General features: G+C 39.0%; 1 protein-coding gene and 1 long non-coding RNA gene across 3 annotated transcripts in view; one reads left to right on the forward strand and one right to left on the reverse strand.

The window, feature by feature from the left end:
- The window catches only part of ITGB8 (integrin subunit beta 8), a 50,241-nt gene extending 48,556 nt beyond the window's left edge, over nt 1-1,685 (reverse strand). The window contains exon 1 of one of the 2 annotated variants that reach the window (XM_039710695.1): nt 870-1,685. In XM_039710695.1, coding sequence (XP_039566629.1) covers nt 870-1,218 — 349 coding nt within the window. In that variant the 5' untranslated portion in view covers nt 1,219-1,685. The remainder of the gene's footprint in view (nt 1-869) is intronic. The other variant, XM_039710706.1, reaches the window with a different exon arrangement.
- A 13,942-nt stretch (nt 1,686-15,627) lies between these two features.
- On the forward strand, nt 15,628-18,314 carry LOC120502830. The gene is made up of 3 exons (XR_005627603.1): nt 15,628-15,736; nt 17,376-17,541; nt 17,660-18,314. It is a non-coding gene; the product is annotated as an uncharacterized LOC120502830 (long non-coding RNA).
- The last annotated feature ends 1,698 nt before the right edge of the window (nt 18,315-20,012 follow it).

Raw genomic sequence — 20,012 nt, forward strand, 5'->3', positions numbered from 1 at the left:
AGCGCCTGCCGCGCCCCCGCGCCCCGCCAGGACCGGCCCTCCCCCGGCGGCAGAGGGGCCCCGGCCGAGCGCGGAGCTTGGCTCCCTCCATCCGCCTCCAGCCCGGCGGGCCAGGGGCGCCTCGCCCCCCGCGCTGCCTGGGGGGAGCGGGGAGGCTCCTGGCACCGCGCGGGGAACGGCGACGGCGGCTCCGCACCTCCCTCGGGCGAAGAGGGCGGCTGCCGGGGGGGGGGGTCTGGGGTGGGATTTGGGGTTTGGGAGGGGAGGGCCGGAGAGCGCGGCCGGCGGCGCTGCGCGGCGCTGTGCAGCCCCAGCGCGGAGGGTGCGCGCCGGGCCCGCGGGTCCCCGCAGGTTGCCAGGAGACGGCAGCGGGGCAGGTTTCGAGGGCGGGGGCGGGCCCGGCGCTGAAGTCACTGCGCCCGCCCGCGCCTTTGTTCGGCGGCGGCTTGGATCGCGGCTCCCCGCGCTCGGCACGGCCGCTGCCCCCGGGCGGGGAGGCGGGCGAAGGCCGCGGGCAGAGCGCTGCGCCGCCGGCCTCCTCTGCACCTCGCCCGCCGCTTTGGCCCTGCGGCAGCCGCTCCGCCCCGCTCTGCCGTCTTGGACCGGCCCTCGATCCATGTGACCCACCGCCGCTTGCTTGTGCGACCCTCGCCGTCTGCACCTCCGTAACCCGCGGCGCTGCCCACCCGCCCCAGGAACGCCGCCGTTTCCCCCGGGGCGTCCCGTTGGCAGTAGCGCGCCGGCCCCTGGTGCGGCCGCCAAAACTTCACTACCTAGAACCACCTCCCCTCCTTTACCGCCCTCCCCGAATGTTTTCTGCCCGGAGTTTCCACCCCTCCGGGCGCAGTGGGAGTACCGCAAAGGTTAACCTTGTCGGGAAAGTACCGCCCCGTGCGGGCCAGGAAAGCCCCATCGGGCCAAGGTGCGACCTCGGCTGCCGCCCCGCCCGGCCCGGCTCCGCTCCCCGGAGCAGCTCCCTGCAGCTCCCGTCCCTGTGCTCCCGGGGGACTGTGCGTGGAGGCGCTTTCCCGCTAGGTAAAACCCTCCTGGGCACCTCGCCCTGTCACACGCCGGGGGCCGGGCCCCCGCCCGGCTGCGTTGCGGGGTAAGTGTGCCGACCTCGGGTCTCTGGTGGCCAGCCCTGTGGCATCCTTCATTTCCGATACCGGCCACAGATGACACCGCGCGCAGGATCCTAAAAGGATCTCTATGCTGCATCTAAGTCTGCCTATGCAGGGTACAACTTTAATAAATCCTGCAAATGCAACCAGTGTAAATCATGTGCTGTTTCACTGTCTTTACGAATAAAGGGCTGCGGAAGCCTTTTCAGATCCTGTGCTAAGCCGTGAGATGGTTTAGCATCTGAATGTCAGAGGTCAGAAACTGAGCACGGTGGGTTTGTTCGAGTGGTGAGGAAGAACTGGCAATGTAGCAATCCCACTCTTGGGAGTTTTTAAATGATGTATCATCTTTTTTGCTTCATTTTGGAAAAATCCCCCATTTCAGACATCTGACTATCATTCCTTGAGTGGTCACAGCCCAAATGGGGATATGATATGGGATGTGAGAAAGCCATATGTAATGACATTCAGAAAGAAATGTAGCATCTACAGGACTTCAAATATTGTGGCACTCTTTACCTAAAAGCTTTATGATTTCAGAGGTCATAGTCTCAAACACTGTCCCTTGAGCTACATGTCCCTTGAGAACTCAGTTGGGTGCTATTTGAAGTAAGATACACTGGTGACTGGTGAACTAAACTCAATTTACTCCTGTACTGTAATGTGTACTTTACAGATCATGATGTTGCAAATTTGTGGTGATTCAAATGTATCTGGAAAAAAAAAAAAAAAAAGATTCAGATGATACATCAAGAAATTCGAGGAAATATCTTTAAACAAAATGCCAGCAGAAGCAACAGTGACTGAAACTGGGATCTCTCTATTTTGGATTTTTCACCTGCATAGTCTAAGTGGTGCTGATGGGAGGAACAATAAAGTTGATATTCCATACAGATATATTGTGCATGAAACTATTTATTAGACAATGTAAATTATCATAAGCAGCATAAAGAAAATGGCTATGTCCTCAACAGCATGAATTATCTTCTGAGTTTCTAAGCAAAGGCTGTTCATCATACAAGTAGGAATCAGTCATTACATGCACTACTCCTGATGAAGTCATGCAAGGATTTCATATTCTGGGCAGAAAGACAATGCTTAATGTGGAAGAATAATGTTTAATGTGGAAGAATAAAAATGGATCATTTTCATATGAAATCTGATAATAAGGTTACCAAATGAAACCACTCTGGTCATTAACTTGAACCCTGAAAACATAATGAAAAGGATGCCAATGTTGTGTGAGAACTATGCACTCTGAATAAAGTCACCAGTAAAAAAGCCAAGAGCTGAAGAGACCAATGGTTTAGGCCTCAATGTATAGAGGCTGCTGTAAGAGTTTAAAGTATGGTCTGCTACTTCATGTAAAACACCCTATTTCTTTAGCTTCATTCTTCCCATGGTGAAATCCAAGGACTTAAAAACATTTACTTTGCAGAGATAGCATCTTTGAATATATTATTTAGACTGTTTATAATGCAAAGCAAGTTATTTAGACTGTTTATAATGCAATAATGTAATTAGGCAGGAGTTTTGAATAACAATTCTAGCCTTGCAAGTGAACAAACTGAATCATCCAAGGTCACATATGAGAGTATGTAACTCCTAAACTCCTGTAACAAGGAATTTAACACGACTGGAAATGGATTTAAAATCTCAATCCATTGTCCTATCCACAGGGCTATGAAACCTTGAAGTGATGTGTTTGTGGAATCTCTGTCCTTGGAGGGAGTTGACACTTAGCTGAACATGTTCCCAAGCAGACTGAACTAATTGAACCTGTTTTGAGCAGAGGGATGGTTGGGCCTCAGGGGGCTTTTTCCAGCCTAAGTTATTCTACAAATTTTTGTGGTGGAAAGTGTGTTATTATATTACATGCTTCCTAAATTTCTTGAAGTGTTACAACTGTGGCTTCTTTCCAGTATTTACATTAGCTTTATTGAAACAAAATGCAATTGTCTATCACATTGTTGGTGAATAGTCTCTCTTTTCAGGAAACAGCTTTGAAAATATTGCATATGCAACAAAAGTTAACTAGAGCTGGTCAGAAACCCCAAAACTTTTCTTACAAAAACCATGTTCCTTTTTTGGTTGAATGTTTCCAACCATCTTTAATGTGCCATTTCTTGGGGGAGAGTCCAAACCAGGACTGCAAAGGGAAGATTGCTGGTATTTTGCAACTAATATCAAAGCTTTTTGAAATAAGAAGTATTAGTTATCCAGTCTTGTGATTTCTTACATTATCATGGAATCTTAGACACAATTAAAATCCCCATAAAAAGTATTTTTGTACTGTTAAATTAATTCTTCTTTCATTCAGCTTCCCTATTTTAATTGTATAGAATCCTGCAAGAGTACAGTAATTGTTTTGGATTTTTTTGGCTTCACTTGATTGCATTGACATGCAAATTTGAATTTTTTTGCAGTATAACTAAGTAAAAGAATCATGCTTGTCTGTCAGATACAATTGCATTTGCTGTCACTTGGGTTCATTTCTTTCTACAATATTTGAATCTAAAACTGCATCTGTTTCATATAAAAAGGTCAGTGCAAATCCATTATAATCCATCAATTAAAAATGATTGAACAATTCAAAATCAATGACTACTCCCAAAAACAATTGCCAAGAAGTCATAGGCCTTTTCCTCAGAAGTGCAGCCTATGAACAATCACCTATGCTGTTTGTTATATACAGAAAAATTCTACATATAATTCCACCTGCCTAATGCAGTACCCATTTTTTAACAAAATGTGCTTTTGTTTTATAATTCTGAAAAAGAAAATGTGATGCATTGCCTTATAAGATACTAAAACTCTGCACACTATTTTTAGTTTCTAGCCTCAGTTCTTGTAAGAACTGGCAATGCCAGTTTCCAAACTAGCAAAATCTTTACTCCCCAAAATAGTATTTTTCATTATTTTTTTCATTAATACCTACCTTAGTTACCAGCCCATGCTACTGAACTTCCTGATGTACATGGCACAAAGAGAAAATGGTCCATTTTACTGTAAAACAGTAATCTACATTGTCCAATAATCTATTTAATTTTTTGTGAAGGTTTACATTGATTTCAGGTGGACATTTTATGTGAATTTACAAACCTTACTTACGTTTGCAACTTCAGTAGGCCTGCATGAAACTTGGCCCCATCTGAACCAATACCTTTTTGCATTTAGCCTCTCGGTGTTAACAGTTTGGTCAATGTCATGCAGAGACAGGTGGAATACCACTATTTATTTTCCATATACTCGGCCTGGTGACTTATGTATACTGCATCTAAATATTGTTGTTATTCATAATTTATTTGGAAAACTTTAACTATAAAATTATTTTCTTTTCTGGTTTATGTGGCATAAATTTCTTCATTCTGCTTTTCTGAGAAAATTACTTGCAATACCATGCTGGTACATTCTTCTTCCTTGTTTATATAACCAGTTGAATTGTAAAATTTTTATATTAAAAATAGTGTATGTAACCCTCCTGAAATCCCTGAGCACAATCCTTGTCTACTTCAGTGCTTCTGACAAGTCCACTAAAGAAGACTGTGTTATAAGACAATAAACCTGAGATATTTCGGACTATTCAAGAAGAAAAAAGCCAGTGCAGATGGGTTCTCAGCAGAAATGGTCAGCAAGCAGTTGAGACAGAAAGAGCAGTTGTTTCACAGGTGAGAAGGTATCATTCTGTTCAGGGTTTACTAGGTTAAATCCAGTGCTTTAAGTTCTACACACTCATTTACAAAGAGATCTGTAGTGCAGACAGCTGATCTGTATATTGACTCTTGGGGGGCCTTAGTGAAGGTGTCTCTGTCCTCTGTTTAAGAAAGAATAGGATGATTTTTCTAGACACAAGAAAGCATAAGAAATTATCTATGTAGTCCCCCTAGGATACTCAAAACCATAAAAATATGTATTGTAACAAGTGGTCAAAGCTGAAGTTGTTCATTGAAATGCTCTAAAAATCTCTTTCTGGAAGTAATTAGTAAAAAACCCCAGTAGTATATTTAGTTGAACAGATGTATTCTGAAAGAAGAACATTTCAGTTGTTGTCACATGAAGAGTTTTAAATAACAGTGTTTCACTAAGATTTTTTGGTATTTCCACTCTGCATTTTTATGTGACAGAACTGATATTTTAGACAGATGTGTGTTCTTTTAGCAAATACATTATTTTGAGAGTCTTTCTGACTTCAGAGACATGAGGTCCCCTGTGGTCTGTCTTCAAAGCATGAAATTTACCTGGGATTCTTCTATATGCTGTCATGAATACTTTCCAGATATTACTTCATGGACTCACAGGCCCCATGGCTTGATTTCCGAAAGGAATAGGCAGAAGAATAGTAGGCCAGAAAAGTTACTTCATTAACCTAATTTCAGTGGGACTTTGGCCTAAGGGCTGAAGACCTGACCCTGTGTTACTAATCTGTGTGCCATTTTCCTGTTTTCCTTCAGTAACTAACAGAGTAAGAAGAGCATATTGTTTGAATTAGTTTTATATTCACAAAGGACTGCAGCCCACCCAAAAACAGTCATAGCATCTTTAAAGCTATATTGTTTTCCAGCTCCATGGAGGATGGTTGAGGACCAGGTTTCATATTGATGGATATAGGTATAGATCCACAGACACTGAGTCAACTGAACTCCGAAAACACACACTTCACAGAATAGTTTGTGACATACACAAATAGCACTTTTATTTTTACAGAGGAACAACAGCCACTGTAAAGTTTAGCAAGTCAAACTTTTTTTGTTGTTGTTATTATTGCAAGCTCAAACTGTCCACAGAACATTGGCACTCCATATGTTTATTTTACCTCCACCTATTTCCTTCAGTTCTTGTTACCTGTCTCCTACCTTTCTCTCTGGTACTTAGAGAGAAGTAATCTCCACTTAGTGCTGAGAGCCAACATAGGTGCCCATGAAGTCACTGTATTACACCTCAGGTGTTTTAATTTTCTTCTTCCTCAATTTTTTTTCCTCTTTATTTTTTTTCCCATTGAAGACAACTACTCCCATTCTGCCTTCTTCCTCATCTGCATTAAAGAGTTTTTCTTTCTTCTCATCCTCCCTCCACTCAGTCACTTTGAATGGATCCTCAGATATAGACCTTTTGCTTTTCCCACCTACTCCTTCTCTGTGTCTCACTTCCCTAACAGAGTCCTAAGGTCATGAGTGCTGCTGCTGCAGCTTTGCATCTTCTTCCTCATCCTCCTTCCAGAGGTAATTTTACCCTTTTCTGTCCCCTGGATTTAAGACCTTGGGTTACCAAATGTCCAGATGAAATTTTCTGTAATAGTACAGTAGGCCTGACATTTTTGGAAGTTTTCAGAGAAAATTCCCACATTTTCCCCTGACAGCCATTAGCTCACTTGTTATTTCCCAGAGGTTTCCTATGTTATGTTTTACAAGGAACTGGTAGAAAGTAGGTAGAATACAGTAGATAGTAAGTAGGAAATATTTCTTGGGACTTCTGAAAGATTAAAGTTCCTCCTGAGAAACTTTTGAGGAAATTAGGTGTTAGAGGTTGAAAGGGAAAGTTAAGATATGGTTCATAAACAGCACTGGTGCTGTTTAACAGAAATTAAAGAAAAAAAGAAATTAAAGTTCATTTCTAGCTCAGAATAACCTGTATAGATCAAGCTCAAAAGTGTCCTGCAGTACAAAAGCAGAAGTTGGTAACTGGGTGATTGATGAGCGCAAATCGTTTTTCCTGCCCATAGCTAAGCTGCTGCATTGACCAGTGGCCAATGAGTGGAAAAATCCCACAGGCAAACTCTGTGTGTGTGGCAGAGGGGCGAAGTGGGAGACATGGAGAACATGGACAGGAGGTGGGTGGTTTTCCAGAATTATCAAAGGTTTTGAACATCTCTGGTAGAATTTCATCTAATCTTAGTCTTGAAACATGGTGTGCACATTACAGCCTGGTTGCTCTCTGTGTGGTGTTTATCTGCATATCCTCTCCCCTCTCTCACCAGATTGCTGCTCTAGTCTCACTGCTAAAGTGACAATTAAAATAAATCAATAAATATTTAGGTGCGAAGTCAGGAAAGAATGGAGGCAGATGGGGACATTTAGAAATAGTAAGAAAACATTGCATATTGATGTTTGTAATTGTTTCAAATATGTGTCTGCATATATATTTTCTCACCTCTTACATCCTGCTTATCCTCAGACGATTCATTTTGGCAATGTTTTCATTTTGGCATAAGAGCATGTATGTTTGGGCAGCACCTCACACAAATTTATCCCTTCCTCTGAAAGATATCTCTACTTCTGAATTTTTTTTTTATTCATATCAGTAAGTCTTCTGTTGTCTAATTCCAGGATCCAGTGGAACTGTAGTTATTGGTTTTGCTGCTCATATTTTAAGCTAAAATAAAGCTAAGATTCTTTTAAAAATAACATAGAAGTAACTCTTGGAATTTGTTGGCTGTAGAAATTTGTAGGATTTAAAAATAAGTGATATATTTATATGAATTGTATGTGCCTTTACATTAGCCAGGATAAAAGTTCATAACAAAGGTAACCTTTTGTACCTCAGAACAAGAACTGGTCACTTTCTAAGGCTGAACAGAAATTTCCACTGCAGCCACACTGTGACATGTTCCTTTAAAGATGATTTCCACCTTTGCTGAAGCATCTGGTACCAACTGTGACTAAAGTCAGGGTAAGGCATGAGAGGGACTGTGGGATTAATGTATTGCTAAGGAACAGAGAATTTTTTGGGAACAGACAGTTCTAGCCTGAGTTGGGGCAGTCAGGAGTAATTGAATTGTTCAGCAGCATATAAAGTCAGTATGAACTGAGGACAAAAATTAAGGCCACACTGTTAGCATGTACTTGAATAGAGTGCACAGCTACCTTAGGATTTGCCAGAGAGTATCTTTTTATTTCAAATGGAAAGTATTTTACAAAATTAAGTTACAGCCAGGCTAATAATTTTTTCCATTAAAATTTAGTTAATGTGATATTGTACCAGCAAATAATTCTCATGTGACATGACACACTAATGAACACTGGAAGATGAGGGGAAATAGAGATTGCAGATTTAGTGATTTAGTGATTCTAACTGTGTTTGAAGAAAAATGTTTCTGATAAAACTTCTTCTTTGGCACCATTCTCCATCATGGCTGATCTTGAATTCAAGTCTCAGTGGTTGTATGAGAGACAGACCACAGATGAAACAGGAGCATTAATGTTAAATTTCTGGGTGAAGTTTTATAGCCTGTACAACACAGGAGGTCAGAAAAGATTGCCATTACAATTCCTTCAAGATTTAAGTTCTATCAGTCTTCTAAGTGTCCACACTTCTACAGGTGATTAACAGAATTATGTGACTTGGCTTTGGAAGAGAAAACAGAACACATGAAGGTAATCTGCAGATGTGTCCTGTCTGACTCTGAAATCAGTAAAGATTACATTACATCAGATGAAACTAAAACTTTACCTTGCTGAACAGAAAAATACAGGTACCAAACCAAAATAAAGGACAGAACGGCCAGCACCTCAGGCAGAATGAGAGGATACCAGTGACATGCTCCTTACCTTACAAACTATCCTAATAACTACCATGGGATGTTATGATTGCAAAAAGTGTGATCCAGGTAATAGCCTCAATTGCAACTGTGCCTGCCACAGATGACACAGACACATGGACCACTCAAAAGGACATAAGAAGATTACTAGATTTTTAACCTTATCTATTAACTGTCCTCTAGGGAATACGGCAAATACACAATTATCACAGCTTGAAAATGCACAGTTATGAGTTTACTGATTACTTGTGGGTTTTCATTTTTACAATGGAGGCCAAGACAACACTGTCACTAAGCTTCTTCCCATGTGTGGGTGGAAACCACTAGTTCTCGGTAGATTCTTTGTTTATTTTTCAGAGCATCATTGTCCCTTTGTCAGTCCTCGTTCCTGTAAGAACATGAGAGGTGTCATTCCTGTAAGGGGAGTGGATGAACCAAAAATAAAACAGATCAGATCCTGTGGAAAGTCAGAATGGAGTTGGATGTGGAAATAACAATTAAACTTAAAAACTCAAACCACGGGAAATAACAGGTTTTTGTTGTCCAGAATTTCTTTGAATCTATGATAGTATAGGGTATTTTTCTATCTTGAAATATCTCATACTTAATATATTCTTTTGTTTGCTCTTTGTACTCCAGGATGTAAAACATTTGCAATGAACATATAACAGAAATCATGAAAAGTTCATTAGTAATACAAAGGGTTCATTTCAAACTGTAAGTTCAAACTGTAGGTGGTTTCTCTACTAGTTTTACATTTTTTGTTGCTGGCCACATCACTTCAGAGCACGCATTTTTATTCAGATCCATACCCAATTCTTCTAAAAAAAAAAAAAAAAAAAGAGAAGAAAACAAAAAAAAGGAAAAAAAAAAAGCGAAGGTCCCCTCATACAAGGACCAAAGTGTAACATTTACCATGCAAAGTTACAAGTTCTAGATACATTAAAAAAAGGTCTCCTAACGAATGATTTAATGATTTCATCTGTCTAATGACAGTTAATTGAAAATGAAAACTTTATAATAGATTTTAAAACCCTCTGAAGGAAGCCAGTACTGCCCAGCTAGTACAGACACTGTGAATAAGGAGCAGTGATTTTGAGTTAATTGATGACAATCAGGTAGTTGTACCTAGCTAGAGAATTGAGGAATAATTCTGCTTGTTGGTGCTAAAAAAAGCCCTGGCCAGGATTTTATTTTCCATCTCAGCTCCTCCTATTTTCAAAGAGCTTGAATTTTCAGTGTCTGGAGAGATCAATTTCTCCTTGGTGGAGAGCATAAGACCTACTCAAACTGCCTGCTGCCTGCACTGTATTGCCCAAATGGTAGCTGAGAACACCACCCCTTTTTTGTTCTTGAGCCATTCACTGCTCAGTAGTTTGTATTGTTTCTTTGTTCTGGCTGTCTTCTTTTATCAAAACCAAATAGCATGCTTTGTTTTTATATATTTTTTTAAGATTTTGGGTGTTATTTCAAATTGAAAATGCATGCAGAAACAAGAAAGCATTCTTTCTGTAGTCCATTGAACTACTGTGGGTTTTTTTCCTTCATTTTGTTTTGGTGAGGATTTTTGGTTTTTTTAGGAAAAATATTTTTACCCCATAATCTCTTTTAGTAATAGTGACCATGGAGGTTGCCTGTAATGGTAATAGACAAGCATTTTTACATTCCAAACATGGGAATGGAGTTTGGTGGTATCTCTCTAAAGAAGTACAGCAAACCTTTAGGTGGCAGCCAAGGGCTGCAGTTTGAATCCCTAGATTTATTAGTGGTGTTTTATTGTCTCTGCCTCAGTTAGCAAGCAAAATATGATGAAGAATGAATTCTAATCCTTCCAAAGGGAAAACATAAAAATACAGGTGAAACAATCTTTAAAAACTAGATATATATGAATATGCAGGAGTCTCTCTGCAGTCTGTTGCCATTCCACCAAACTCTGTTCCCTTCAAAGAACTCTTAAAAGCACACCATAAACCCCAATGTCTGACTCCTAGCAATAAATTTGATTCAATCTAGTACCTTCATGTTGTGCTCAGAACATGAATGATAACTTGCAGATCTGGGTGGAGGTTGGAAACCCTTGGTGGTCCCTTAACATGTACATCCTCTGCCCCAAGGCCATCACAGCAGGGCAGTAGGGACTGCTGATCCCCTTCCTCTCCCACAAATTAATACCTCTGGAGCATCTCCAAAGGTGGCCATTCAAATGGTGTCTTCAGGAATTATTGTTCCAACTTATTATTCCCATTCTGCTCTAAATCGGTGTTTTGTGAAAATGGCAGATTGCTGTTTTTTTCATAAAATGAACTATCCTGAGCCTACACCAGTGCAGTTATCCAGTAGATGTGTTGAAATATATTCTAACAATGTCTTCTTAAGTTATCTAGAGGTATCAAAATGTTTTTTAGCAAAAATAAAGCTCTCTGAAAGAAACTGTAGCCTCAAGGGTCTCCCTTAGGGAAAGAAATGCATCTTTATTTTTCTAAATAACTGAATAATGATATCTTTTGATGCAGAACTTGCCTTTTTAAAATTAATGCTATTTTCATACAGGAAAATATGACTGCATTTGTATTTTGTAGTTTGGAAGTTACAACTAGAGAATGAGAGATTTACAAATAACCTCATTTGTTTACTGTACTGTTCCCAAAGTTTTTCTTTGCATAATTAACAATTACATGCAGCTACAAATCATGTTGTTTACCTCTGCAGTCTAATGCAGGATACATTGCCTCACCACCCCACAGAGAAGCTCAAATGTTCAAAATAGCAGTGCCAGAAAACTACATATGTGTAGAATAAATACCCAAATACAACATTAAGACAAGGAACTGTACCCTGACTGTGAACCAGATGTTAAAAACCAATTAGTTTAACTTAAATGACTAGTGGTTCAGCGACTAACAAGATTTACATTAGAATATATTACTTGCTTTGAAGGAGTTTGTGAAAGTATAAGGTCTGCCTGAGTGTGAGTATGTATTAGCTAAGAAGATTATTTTTTCTTCGTTTTCCCTTTTCATATTCTCTGTTTTGTGTGAGCCCATGTGGGTGACTGGAGACATACATAAGCCCTATTTCCAGTATTTCTGAATCTTCAGGTGCCAGCAAGGGTCTCTTCAGAAGATATACAGCTGCAATAAAGCATAGCTGGACTGGGGCTCACAGCTGCCTCCGTGCATGTTCTCTGCTTTGTGTCTGCTTAGCTCTGAGTGGGAACAGAGTGGAAGGAAAGAGGAGAGCAAGGCTGTTTGTTCCCACCTGTGGAGAGGTGCCATGCTTTTCCTAAGGCTGTTCCTCCTTACTTTCATGCATTGCTGCATATTTCAGGCTGCAGAAAAAGAGCAAGCATCAAGCTTAACAAATTCTTTGCGTTTTAATTGTTCATTTCCATTATCTGGCCCAGACTTCCACTCATTCACATCTCTGCTTGACTGGTTCCAAGAGGTTTGCATTCACCTCCAGAAAGCAAAAGAGGCGACATCTAATTCACATGGTGGAAATTATTTAGTAAACAGAATGGACTAAGCTGATGTGGAATACAGCCAAAATACTATAGAAGATGCCATTTTTATTCAAGAGAAACCAATAGATGTTTGCAAGATAAAAAAGTTAAGGACAAAAGTTTTACACCCATAAGACACCCACTCCACTTGCATGCATGTTCCTTATTACTGGCATTTTTTTGTTCATATATCAAAACACTGAGGGTTGACTTAATAGAAACAGAGTTACTAAATTATACACTTACTTGTTAGTTAAATATTTTATTACTTCATAAACGTTTTCTTCAAGTGAAAAATGCCCATCCACTCCTATTCAAACATGCGATCTCTCTTAGGGGAAAATTTATTCAGAGGCTCTGTCTCATAGTAATGGTTTTCTAAGTGACAGTGACTGGCTGGGCATTTATGTGCTCTCGTTCTGAGCTACACTAAGATATTTTGTAGTTAATTTCCCTGCTCGGGGAATATTTGAGATATGGGGGTAGTTTGAAATGCTTGTTTGGATGAGATGAAGAATGATCTCAGAAGTTACCAGAAAGAAGGGGCTTATTGAAATGGGAGGTAAGAGAGGACGTGTCCAGTATGGTGACGAAGGAATTACACATTAGCTCATATAAATAATAATAGCAGGTGTGGGTAATTGCACTTTAGCATACCATGTTTGAAAGCAGTTAAGTTGTAGTTTCTTAGCAACTGCTGCTGACAGCCACGTTTTAAGTGGCCAAGGCTTTCAAATTAGACAACACCCTCAGTCTGCTATACAGCAGCATTAAATAGAGGGAAACACTAAAGCACAAGTGTTCCTACTCTGTAAACAAAACACAACAGAGGGCCAGAGCTGCAGAAGAGGTGATGGAATAGAAAAAGCAGAAATTACATCTACCTTTCTGGATAAGCCTTTTCAGGAACAACTGCTAAGGAAGAGTATGTATGGAGAAAGGCCATGACATACTAAATTGAATGGGTATGCCTTAGGGAATGTTGACAGGGAGATAATTTGTAAGTAGGTAACTTTGTTATTATGTTGGCACATTTTGGTCTTTCTTCTTATATATTTGTCATATAAAATCTACCTGTCTGTATATAAAGGTGCACATAAAGGATTTTATGTTAATGAGTACATCTGTGTTTAGTGTGAGATGTCAATGTTATAATCAATGTTCATGACTTTGAAACATGCTATCAACTTAATGTTGTATAAGAATATTTCCTGGAAGAAATCTGTGATAAAGCCAACCAAGAAGAGTTGGAGTGTTAAGGAGCCTAAAGGGTTCATCCTTTTTGCTAATTGATGCAAATTTAAATTTGGCTGACTCATTATTTTCAATTCCTCATGGATGCTCCACAGGAAGATTTTTCTGATTGTTAATACTATCCCCAATTAGCTAGGATCTATCCTAGCAGTCAGTAACATGCTCTTAATTCCATAGAGCCATCAAGAAGTTAACTATAATTTTTTTCCTCTTTTGAAATCAGAATATTTTCTGGTAATACCCAGGCTTGGGTAGTTCATTCTGGGTAAAAGTTCTCCAACCCAGGGTGGAAAAGCTAATGTAGTAATTAAGGCATATCATGGATTAACAAGTTTCAAATTCTGGAACATTGTTCTAACTTTTAGCTTATGATTTTGATAAGTAGGAATGTCAACCTGTCTCTTACACAAATGGTATAATATGTTGTGCCCTTGTTCTGGCTCCATGGAATTCTTTTCACTCTTGTAAGGTAAAACTTATGTATGCAATAGACGAGTGGAATTCTACAGGTTTTAAAACACTTTAGTTATTTTCCCATTATCTTCCAAGTGCAAAGCACATTTCTCTAGCCTGTCTTTCTTTAACAGATATATAAGAAGATGTTTCTGGAAAGGACCTGTTCTAACTTGACCTTTCACTGTGTCCTTCATGAAGACAGTGTAGTGTTTAGAGTGAGATGAGACTATACAAAATATATGCAGTCCCAAAGACATCAATGGTAATCTGGTTTATTTTGCTCAGGTCACCAACTGTTTAGCTCTTATCCTATGTAGCCTCATACAACCTCAAGTATGACACAGATACCAGAATAACTACACTTAAAAGTCGCATTGCTATTATGTGATCAAAAGCACATCAGTATTCCCAGGGGCTTCCTATGATTGCTCCACATATTTAGAAACAGTTCATGAGTTTGGAGAGAAGAACTTATTTATCCATAACTCTTTCCTATTATGTGGGGAGTCTCCAAATTTTACTTTGTTGGGAAAAGGCCTTTAGCCTTTTAATAACATCTCATTGAAGTATCTATCCTCCACTTTTACTATAATTTAGTAAAATGAATCTGATCTTTTTTCTCACATTTCACTGTTTTATTCCTGGCTTGCTTGTTAACTCTCCTATCTTCATGTGGCATACAAACCTCTTTCAGTGTTTCACTGTCTTGTTTTTTAGATTTATATTCCACTGGGTGGAGAAATGTCCAAGGCTTTCACTGTGGCATGGTACACAGATGTTACACCACAGGATATACTTATCGGCTTGGATTTAGGACAGAAAACACTAACACTGCCCAAACCTGATTAATAATTTGTACTCAGTACCTTCAGTTCTGGTGAATATGCTCCTCTTTCTTTCTGCAGGTGTTCATATAATTTTCCAACAGAATTACTGAATTACAAATATGAGTGGACTGTGATATACTGAACCCAGATTTTCAAAAATGTCGTGGATTCAAAGCACTTTGGAACTGATCAACATAATTTTGGATATCCAGCTTACGGATTGCCGTCTGAAATCTGAAGATGGTTGCACACACCATTTTTCTTACAGAAAGCCAGACTTAGTTCCAAACAAAGCTGCCACCCTTGTCTGTGTTCCTTTTTTTACCTAGCTGAACTAGGAAAAGTAGGCTGGTATTATTAATAATGAATTGTTACAGATACTGCTATTTCCACACCCCCCCCCCCCCCGCCCACTGGGGAATAGGAATTTATTTCTTTCAACATTTTTATTAAAAATTATTGATACCATCTTTCTTTACTCTGTAGCTATTTCTCAGTTATTTTTTGTATGATTCAAGCTTATTGTTCTGAGTGATATTCAGGAATCACTTCCATGATTGCATGTCCTGTTCACTTAGGCCATATAAGTTTTTAGAGCTGCCTTCATTGGCTGATGGCAGGGCACCTATCCTGTAAATGTACATGGTTTTTTTCAGTTGAGAAGAGATAATGCTGTCTCTGCAGAGCTTCTATCTATTACTCCCAGTTCAATCACTGACACTTCATTTGTCTTTTATTGTCTTTAGCCTGTGACTAAAATGCAGCAGTGACTCACTATTATATAAAACAGGTCCATATTTTTCTTTTTAACTTTATGCTTATTTTCAGAGTATGGGCGTGCCAGCTCAAATGTGCACGTGGCATCATTGGGAAAGAATTTGGAGGAAGAATAAAAGTATTCATTCCTTTCACCAGAAATTCCACCTATTTAAAGATTTTAAAGGAGGCACATGGGAAATGCCTAAAAAAGTAGAAACCCAGGGGAAGCAGAAAAAGAGCAGGTTGGAATGGACCATCTGTGAAAACTTTCTGACTATCACATGTAAGGCTTGAATTGCTGGCATAGAGAATGAAAGCATCATTATCTCCAGATGATGCAGATGTTGAGTCTGCCTCAAAATATTGCAAACTTGTTCAAACTTTGCAGCAGTAATTTTCTAAGTTGTATGAATGGCATAATCTGAGCTGGATTCAATAGGCTGACACCACCTGACCTACCAAGCAAAACAGGGGTCCTTTCTTTTGTGCCGGTTTACACACAGGATTTTCTGTCTTGTTATTTTGTACATTGCAGGAAAGGTAACTTTGGTCAGACAAATTTGACAATTCCAAGAGAATTTCTGAAATTATTTGACCAAAAAATTAGCTGGATAATTTTACAACTAGACTTAAGAGACCTATTGCTCTACGAAAAGTAATGATAAAAACCCACAATATGTAATTAGGGATATTTTTTCCTTAGTTTTCGTTCCTCTGATTTTTTTAAAAGTTAATTTCATTTTCCAGCAGGTTCTGATGAAAATATCCTCTTAAAAAACAAACCAAACAAACAAGCTTTCAATTTTATTTTTTTCTCTGAGTGCATGCATTTGAGAAAATGAAGCAACAATTTTTTTCATTAGTATTAATGCTAAAGAATAGTTATCTTTTTTAAAAAAACTTATTTTAGCACTATTCTCTTGTAGCAATAAATGGTTTTCAGCTATAAAATCTTTTCCTGAGTTGAAAGAGTGGACTGTGACAGATATGAACAGGAAGTGGTACTGGCTAGAGTTTAAAGAGATCCTCTAAAATGAACTTTATTATTTTGAAAGTAATTTTAAAATCATCTTGCCCTGTTCTTTTCCCCTGTCTCCTCATGGGACTTTTGTTTATTAGGGGTTTCTGTAAGTGTAGATCACAGCTTCTGAGTAAAAATTTGGAATGTGTGTGTATATAACAACATAATTAGTGAATACAGTGAGCCATTGAAATTGGAATGAAAAATTCCCCGCCAGATTTTATAACAGCTGCTGAAGTCATGTGGATAAGCCTGCTCCCAGTCTGGACATCATGGGAAAGAGATCAAAGGATTGTTCAGAGCTAATCATGCCTAGAGTACGGTAAAAGAAACAATGGCAAAATTATGTCTATTTTTTTAAGGTTTTTGAAATTACTGTTGTTCATAATTATTTTACAGACAACTTAAACCTTGTTTCAAAACTTTCAGGCTCAATTTGAAAGTATTCACCCACATTTTCCATAGGAACAAACATGTTGCTATGGAAATGGACCAGAGCAAAGACAAAATATAGATGCACAAAGATTCCCCAGAGAAATGTAATTTGAGGCATTAGTACACTGCTTAAACAGTATAAACAGTGTCCTGGTATGCCTTGTTTTCTTCATCAAAAGTACAATAAAATATTCCTAATCCTAAATGATCTGTTGTTTTCAGACAACTTTTAAACCTTTTAACTTTTAAAATATTAACCATATTTCTAACAATTTGTTCACTTTTTAATAAAATACAATAATTGATATGGCTTAGGTGTTCTTAAAAGAAAAGGGTAAATCAGCAATAAATTGGGTAAAACTTCACAGAAAAAGTAGTGGTGAAGACTGCAGATGCAAAGGGATTTTGCTTGCTGTGAGTTTAGCATTCCTAACAAATGTGTAAAAATGGTTTCCTTTTTCTTCAGTGGTGTAAAATCTGCTGAGCCCATGTGGAACTTCTGAGGGAAAAGATGAGTGCTTCTGCTCTGAAACCCATGCATCTCCCACCTGGCATAAGCAAAAATCTTTGTTAAGTTTTTGGATCAAAGGACCTTTTCACAGTAATTCCCCAAATGGAGTTTTTCTGCCGAGGTCAGTACTGCATTTATAAAAGTGCAATAGCTTCTGTAATTTTTTCTTATAAGCATTATTTCCATGTCTCATTTTGAGCAAATAGTTTCTGGAATTCAGTATACGTGGCTTTTTACAGCACTGCATTGCCGTGTAGTAATACCACAAGAGACCACTGAGAGGGGATCTCTACAAGTATCCAAAGGAGGCTGCCAAGAGGACGGAGCCAGGCTGTTCTCAGTGGCACCCAGCAGTTGGACAGGAGGTCCTGGGCAGAAACTGCTGCACAGGAAATTCCACCTGAACATGAGGAAGAACTTCTTTACTGTGCAGGTGACCAAGCGCTGGATCAGATTAACCAGAGAAGTTGTGGAGTCTCCCTCACTGGAGATATTCAAGATCTGTCTGGACTCAGTGCTGTGCCCTGTGCTCTAGGAAGGCCCTGCTTGAGCAGGGTGGTTGGACCAGATGACCAACTGTGGTCTCTTCCAACCTCATCCATTCTGTGACTCTGTGAACACAAAGAAGAAAATATTCCAACTATAAATTACATAGATCAGCCTCATGGATACCCTGTTCTTAATATTACATCTGGAAACTATTAAAGAAAATGGATTTCTCTTCAGGGATGTTTTATTGACAATAATTTGGACAGATTTTAAAATGTTTCCCTACAGCTGCTAGCACCAGCCAAGTTTTTGTGTGAAAATAACTGGGTTTTTAAAATATAGATGTATATCTGTGCTCAGGATTAATCTTTTTAGAGAACAAAAATACTTGGAAACCCTTACAAATAAGAGCTCAATCAAATGGGAAGTAGGCACCAGATTGCCTCCTTCAGAATGCTTCTATATATGGATGACTACCTCTTCTTTAATGAGTTTAAGTTCCTTGAAAACTTCATGCTTGAATGTGAGTTCTCTGTTTCTGTTGTGTTTTCATTTCTAAAAAATATTTTTGGGCACATTGATTTATTATTTTTTTCCCAAAGCTGGTCACTAATGTTTGGTTAAGAAGTACTGTCACCTCCTCATTCAATTATGGAAGGAGATTGTTAAAGCAATGTCCTTAGAAGTTCAGAAATATTGTTTGTACCTCTTCTTTGCCTAAACCCTAGCTGGGCTCTTAGGGGCTTAATTTGAATAATTCTCTCACTAGTAATGTCAAATTTAAAAGGAATTTATATATGTCCATGGAGGTTCTTTAGAGGGAAAGCCTAATTTCCAAGATACACAAACGTTCCCAGTGCTGTTTGAACCAGGCTAATTATGTGTGGGACAGAAATGGTTTGGATCTTGAAAATGAAGGAGGAATTATTTGAAGTTTTGGTGAAGCATCTGTAACTAAGGTGAAACTAAGAGCTTAAATAGGAAGGCAAAATGCTAATGCCCTGTGAAAAAGAATTAATTTGAAAGTTTTGCTTTTTGTTCAATAGGCATATATATGCCACCAACAGACAGGAAAAACATGGATCAAAAAGACGCATAGCAAAATGTACCCTCTGGGAACTAGTAAGAGTCACGGCTATATTAAAATCCTATCAAGCAAAGAAAGTGTGCTCCACACCACACAGACAACAAATCAGAGGCTGGTGGCAAGGCAGAAGCAATGCATTCTTCAGGCACAGGCAGTGCATTAAAATGATTACACTTGGACAAGCTGAGCTACTGCATTCAGAACAAATGCACTTCCAGTGTTAGCAAGCAAGACACAAACCCAGATGATTGTTTCTAAATAAGCTGTGGTACCACTGTATATTCTGGCACATGCCAATTTTTCTGGTAGTGTTGAGCATGGCATGAAAATGAGTTATATGGGTATCGACAACATAGAACGAGATAACTGGAATTCCAGGAATCAGCAACAGGCAGGTAAGAGGCAATGCTGTTCAACTGGTTGAAAAGTAGGACATGAGAACTGTAGGGATGGCTGCCCTTCTGCTCTTGCAAATTTATTTGCTGCTTCCTCCAAAAAGTTTCAGCAGAATACATAATTTGGTACATATGAAACATAAAGCAAGTTTCCCAGAAATCCAGATATGAATAGTCTCTTTACATATTCTCAAGAGGGAGAAAATTTTTAATATTTTAGTTTAAAATAATGCATTAAGATTCCACAAATGAAAGTTCTGGTGTTACTTGGAGTATGTGAAAACTGAGCACTTAATAAAAACAAACGCACAAGAAGGCTTTACCTGCCCCCACACAGTTATGCACAATGACCAGAAAAGCTCCCCAAAACTGCAGTGTAGAACACAAAGGTTTACACATAAGGTAGATGACAAGCAAAGCTGTGATAGGAGACAAAGTCATATCTAGAGATGAAAACTAAATGACGGAAATGTGAATGTCTTACCAAATGGAAAACAATTATGTAGAATCTTTGAAAAGGAAATGACGGTTTAGTGACATCTAGTGATGTTAATGCTTGTCTAGATATTTCCATCAAAATAGCACATGAAATATTTGCTTGGGAATATCCATTTTGGACTC

This window comes from Passer montanus, unplaced genomic scaffold (genome assembly GCF_014805655.1).
Source record: "Passer montanus isolate IOZ18808 unplaced genomic scaffold, ASM1480565v1 scaffold10, whole genome shotgun sequence".
Lineage (NCBI taxonomy): Eukaryota > Metazoa > Chordata > Aves > Passeriformes > Passeridae > Passer > Passer montanus.